Source organism: Zingiber officinale, chromosome 4A (assembly GCF_018446385.1).
Source record: "Zingiber officinale cultivar Zhangliang chromosome 4A, Zo_v1.1, whole genome shotgun sequence".
NCBI lineage: Eukaryota > Viridiplantae > Streptophyta > Magnoliopsida > Zingiberales > Zingiberaceae > Zingiber > Zingiber officinale.
The window spans coordinates 27519587-27525890 of NC_055992.1; the positions used below are offsets into that span (position 1 = coordinate 27519587).

The 6304-nt window shown below is 47.5% G+C and overlaps 1 protein-coding gene across 1 annotated transcript; it reads right to left on the reverse strand.

The window, feature by feature from the left end:
- Positions 1-4549: 4549 nt before the first annotated feature.
- LOC121972314 (leucine-rich repeat extensin-like protein 5) lies at positions 4550-5907 on the reverse strand. The gene is made up of 2 exons (XM_042523998.1): positions 4933-5907; positions 4550-4801 (listed from the first exon to the last, which is right to left on the reverse strand). Exons 1-2 carry the CDS (start codon positions 5905-5907, stop codon positions 4550-4552), a joined length of 1227 nt encoding a protein of 408 aa, XP_042379932.1.
- Between the last annotated feature and the right edge of the window lie 397 nt (positions 5908-6304).

Below are 6304 nucleotides of genomic sequence, written 5' to 3' on the forward strand. Positions count from 1 at the left end.
AAGAGCCGGAAGGAGTGTGGGAAGCCGAGAATAGAGGCAATGCCGCTGTCCGAGAAATTGACATGATCTCTGGAGGACCGACTGATGGAGATTCGGGAAGAGCGCGCAAGTCACATGTGCGTCGCTTGGAGGTTCACACTGTCGGATGCAGCCAGGAGTAGGCTTCTAGCCCTATTATCAGCTTCAGGCCAGAAGATCTGGAGGGTCTGGAGTTGTCTCATGATGATGCCCTTATATCAAAGCCATCATCGCCAATAGCCGAGTGGCTCGGGTTTTCGTTGACACCGGGAGCTCGGTCAATATTCTGTTCAGAACTGCCTTCGAGGAGATGCAGATTGATGCCACGGAACTTTAGCCCATGACTACGTCTCTATATGGATTTACAGGTAATGAGGTGAAACCAATGAGTCAGATTAAACTGGCCATATCTCTGGGCACCGAGCCGGTAGTGCGCACAAGGAGGAGCACTTTTATAGTGGTGGACTTTCCCTCCTCTTATAATGTCATTTTGGGAAGGCCCGCTCTGCACGAATTTAGGGCTGCTGTTTCGACCTTCCATTAGAAAATCAAATTTCCCATGGGCGAGCAGGTCGGGGAAGTTAAAGGAGAGCAGAGGGTCTCTCGCCAATGCTATATTGATATGGTCTGGGTGGAGGCTTGAAAAAATCAAAGGATGCAAGATGGGGTGTCCATGCTGTTCAAGAAGAGCCTTTGCCTATGGCTGAAGAACCCATCCCTTGGGAGGAGGTGCAATTATATGCCGAACGCCCAGAAAGTGTAACTCACTTGTCGAGTGATCTGCCTCCTCTTCTCAAGGAAGAGTTAGTGCAATGCTTGATCCGTAACCGGGACGTCTTTGTCTGGTCTATAGAGGAGTTACTCGGGATCAAGCCGGAAGTAGCCGAACATAAGTTACATTTACTACAGACTCCTGACCTGTCAAGCAAAAGAAAAGGAACTTCTCAGCCGACCAGAACAAAAAAATTAGAGCTGAGGTGGATCAACTCATGAAGGCAGGCCATGTTCGAGAAGTGCAGTTCCCATCCTGGCTCTCTAATGTGGTTTTAGTAAAGAAGCCCAACAATAAGTGGAGGGTGTGCATAGACTTCCGAGACCTCAACCGAGCTAGTTCCAAGGATTGCTATCCTTTTCCCCGGATTGATCAGATAGTGGACTCAACTGCCGGTTCCGAAAGGATCTGCATGTTGGATGCCTACCAGGGGTACCATCAGATACCTTTAGCAGTGGAAGACCAGGAAAAGGTTAGCTTCATTACAGCTGATGGTATCTTCTATTATACTATTATGTCCTTTATTCTCAGGAACGCAGGAGCCACGTACCAAAGGATGATGGACAAGATCTTCTGGGAGTAGATCGGGTGCAACGTGGAGGTTTATGTAGACGATATACTTATTAAGTCTCCATTAGCCGTAAACCTGATCAAGGATGTAGAAGAAACCTGCAGGACTCTCCGGTAATATGGACTGAAGCTGAACCCCTTGAAATGCTTGTTTGGGGCTAAGGGAGGAAAATTCTTGGACTACTTGGTGACAGAGCGGGGAATAGAAGCTAATCCAGAGAAGGTTCAGGCACTATGTGATATGCAGGCTCCCCATAATTTGAAGGAAACACAGAAGCTGGTCGGCAGAATAACGACCCTGTCAAGATTCATTTCCAGATCTGTAGACCGGGCTGCTCCTTTCTTCAAGGTGCTTAGGAAGGCCTCCAAGTTCCAATAGGATGAAGAATGTACCTTAGCTTTTGAGGAGCTGAAGAAGTATTTAGAGGCTCTACCATCTCTATTCAAACCAGTTGTTGGAGAACCATTATGGGTCTACTTATCTGCCACCCCCGAGGCCGTAGGGGCTGTGCTTGTTAAGGAACATGACAATGTACAACGAACAGTGTATTTCTTTAGTCATCTATTAAAAGGGGCCGAGTCTCGATACACGACCCTCGAGAAGTAAGTTTATGGATTGGTCCTTATGGCTCGGCGGTTAAGACCTTACTTCTTAGCACATCCTATCACAGTCCTAACCAACAGCACCATGGGAAGAGCCCTGACTAATGTAGAAGTTGCAGGTCGGCTTATCAAGTGGGCGACAGAGTTAGGGGAATACGACATACAATACCAGCCGCACACAGCCATTAAGGCGCAGGCCTTAGTAGATTTCTTAACAGAAATCCATTATACCAACTCTGAAGAAACTTGGAAGGTCTATGTGGACGGATCGACAAGTCATCAAGGAAGCAGGGTCGGGGTCTTATTGATATCTCCCCAAGGGGATATACTCCAATTGGCGATCTGATTGAATTTTCGAGCCACCAACAATGAGGCAAAATACGAGGCTTTGTTGGCAGGACTACAAGTAGCTCGGCACGTAGGGGCAGCCCGGGTAATCATTTATTCAGATTCCTAGCTAGTAACTCAGCAAGTAGCCAGAAACTTTATGATAAATTGTGATAAATTACAAGTGTACCGAGAAGCTTATGAGAAAATGAAAGAGGAATTTGCAGAAATCACAGTAACCAAGATCCCCCGGGCGGAGAATGAAAAGGAAGATGAGCTAGCAAAGATGGCTAGTTCCTTAACCACTTGGGTATTGGATCGGTCAACGACACAAACCTTCCTTATAGCTCAGATAGATTTGCAAAATAATAGGGAAGCAACTATTGATTGGCGGACGCCTATGATCAGCTATCTTAGGCAGGGTATTTTACCGGCTGACCCAGAAGAATCACTGCTGGTCAGGAAGCAGGCCCATGCTTATATCATGATCGGGGATCAGCTCTACAAGAGGTCCTTCTCTAGACCCTTACTCAAATGCTTGGGTATGGAGGAGGTCGACCAGGCCTTGCGAGAAATACATCTGGGATGCTGTGGCAGTCATGTAAGCGGTCGAAAATTATCTCGCAAAGTACTCCTGGCCGGGTATTTCTGGCCTACTTTACAGAGGGATGCCCACAAGCTGGTAAATACCTGCCTATCCTGCTAGAAACATCAAAATTTAACACATCGACCAACGGCTCTGCTGAGAACATCTATAGTCTCATGTCCTTTTGATCAGTGGGGCATCGATATTGTGGGACCATTTCCGATGGCTCCGAGTCAGAGACGTTTCTTATTGGTGGCGGTGGATTATTTCTCTAAGTGGGTGGAAGTAGAGGCCCTGGCCAGGATCACATAAGATGTCGTCATCCAATTTCTATGGAAGAACATTCTTTGCAAGTTTGGTATTCCACACAAACTGGTGTCAGACAACGGAAGGCAATTTCAAGGGCAAAAAATCCAGGCCTGGTGCAAGGGGTTTGGCATAACGTAGGCATTCACTTCAGTGGCATACCCACAAAGCAATGGTCAGACTGAGGTAGTCAACTGAGAAATAGTACGAGGTCTGAAGGTTAAACTGGATCATGTGGGAGGTAACTGGGTGGAGGAGTTGTCAAGTATCCTATGGGCTTATCGTACGACACCTCGAGAAAGTATATGTCTAACACCATTCCATCTGGTTTATGGCAACGAAGCAGTAGTACCCATAGAAATTGGAGTGCCATCAGTCAGGAGGGCATTATATGATGAAGGAAATGCAGAACAGCGGTTGGCTGAACTGGATCTCATCAGTGAAACTCGGGATAGGACGACAGCTCGGCTGGAGGCCTATCGACAAAGAATAAGGCAAAACTATAACAGAAGAGTGATTCCTCGATTCTTTGAGGAGGGAGATCTGGTTTGGAAACAAATTAAGACTGTGGGAGATGCGGACAAGTTAGCACCGCAATGGGATGGGCCTTACAAAATTATCAAGAAATTATCGTCCGGAGCTTATTATTTGCAGGATAATCAGGGCAAAAGGTTAGATCGACCTTGGAGTGCTAACTACTTGCAGCCTTACCGAGTTTAAAGAGTCATATAAAGAAGAAGAAGTCGGGCTGGCAAACGTTGGACAGGTCGGGATAACAAGCTGGGGCTAAAAGTAGATCGGATAGGGTGGTACGAGGATATGTGAAAGCGAAAATTGTATATCCTTCTATTTCTTTCGACAGACAAAGAAATTTTAGCAAAATAGGCCTTGAAGTGCAAATGGATGTGCATTAAGAAAAGAAATAAAGTTTCATAGGAAGCCTTTAAAGTTACATTAAGTACAGGCAGTGAATAAGAATCATTTGAAAGGAGCAAAAATGTTATCCGGGATCTCTTTAAGGATCCGGTCAACATCTAAAAACTCAGCCGGAGGGGCTGATTTTAAGTAGCCCTGTTCATAAAGTTGTCGTAGAGCCCCGACCACACCATATGCAACAGATGTGGAGAAACGTTGTCCTGCTTGTGTACAAAACTCTAGAGAACGCAGGTACAGGTCGCGGCTCTATTTACAGCGATCATTCTCCCCTTCCTTATAAACTGTCAGGGTTGTAGATACTCCCTCAGCAGTAGCTCGGGCCTGGGGCAGTTCAGTCTGGGCTTCCAGAAGTTCTGCCCCCTAGGACGCTAATTGAGCCGCCTGGGATTTTAATTTCTTGTCCTGCTCCTGTGCTAAAGTTTCGACAGCTCTCAGCTTCTGGGCAATTGATCAATAGCTCGCTGATGCTCTAAAGCTTGTTGGTCCATGCGTTGCTGGTGCACAACATCAACCTGGCTTTTTTCTTCTTGAAGATCCTTAAGCTTATGGTTAGTGTGAGCCAGGGATACTTCCAAATGGTTCTTCCTTTTGGTCAGATCCTTTATTTCGGCTCTCAGGGCATGACTAGCCTGCGTCGGGTTAGTTAATTGGAGCTCCAGTTCAGTTACCATGTCCCGCAGCACCTTATTTTGATGATGAACACATGGAAAGACTGGTTTATTATTAGGGACTCTGCACAGGCCTGAGACATAAAGGAAACATCTGATAAGAAGGGGGAGGATAATAGCTGTGGTAATTAATCATGAAAGCTTACCTTGATATACAGCTCAGAGAATCTATCCATCTGGGCATGGGGTGACAAGAGTTCCATCTGATGCATGCTTTCTTCCCATAAGGTAGCCAAACAACCTTTCATTGTTAAGGAGCTGGTGGGAACATCTTGAAGTGAATGTAACCCAGCCTCAGAAGGAGCAGTGGTACGATAATAGAGAGGAACAGGTGGTGGTGGTTGGGAAGGCCCAGCCACTGAGCCAGAGGGCCCAGCAGCTAACCCAGAAGGAGCTGAAGGGGGCACAGGAGAGGGCTCAGGAGGTGAGGTAGTTGGTGAAGGGCGATGCGAGGGGCCGGCCTTAGTACTCTGATGTTGTTGCGAAGTGAAAGGTTGAGCTAACGGAGGCTCGACTTGAACCTTGGGCAGAGCAGGGGAAGCATCTGCTTGGCTCGGGACAGGAGTCGGGTTTGTAACAGGAGGCAGAGGAGGAATAGTGGAAGGGCCCGAATCTTGGCTAGGATCGGGGGCTCTACAGCGAAGTCTCTGAGCCAAGGGCTGGTCATCCGAGTCAAAATCTTCTGAAGGTAGCCGAACCCTGCGTTGAGAAGAAGAGGGGGCATCACGACCCGAGCGGTCATTTACAGAATGGGCCTGACGAGCTGCCTGAGAAGCTTCTCTGAAGGCAGGGTTGGCATAGGGGACGTTGGCCAATCTGCCACCGCGGCCACAACTAGGGCTGTAGGTCGGTCGGAGAGGATCAATTGACTGAAGGGGCGTCGGGGTGAAGGGCCGAGCAGTAGGCGAGGCCCTGGGACGAACAGGGGCGGTAGGCCAGGATGGGCGTGCAGTCCTAGGACAAGTGGGATGAGCGAAGGGGGCAAGTCGGATAGTAGATGAGGCTCGGCGAGGAAGACGGGGTCGAGGATTTGCAAGGGAAGCTACACCGACAGAGGTCGAAGACAAGTAGGGGAGCGATCTCCTTTCTAAAATAACTCGACCGCGTCTCATTATCTCCATATCACTTATAGGAAGAGGTTGAACTTCTGAAGCATGAGTTAAGACCTCAGCTGTACAAGAAGAGTAGGAGGTCAGCTATAGTAAGAAAAATAAAATGCATAAAGTTACGAGAGAACTAAAATAGAAGCTTACCCAGTGAATGAGGCGTTTTAGGAGTAAGATAGCTCAGATGGAAATATGATAGCAACTCCTCAGACAATAAGCGTGTTAGATTCAATTGCCAGTCCGCTAAGCGAGAAGAAGCCTCTATATAAGATGTATCAAGATGGAAATCCCCTAGTGGAGGGCTCGGGGGAAGTGACGATTGCCATTGTAGGGCCAATCTACTTCATGAGGAAATCGAATGAAGAAGAATTTGCTCCTCCAGTACGGCTTAGAAGGTTGCAGAGGTGAGAAA

Coding starts and splice junctions, on each gene's coding strand:
- LOC121972314 (XM_042523998.1), bottom strand. CDS start 5,907: ATGGAGATAATGAGACGCGGTCGAGTTATTTTAGAAAGGAGATCGCTC. Junction 4,802..4,932: donor TCTCTGAGCTGTATATCAAG/GTAAGCTTTCAT, acceptor CATCAAAATAAG/GTGCTGCGGGACATGGTAAC.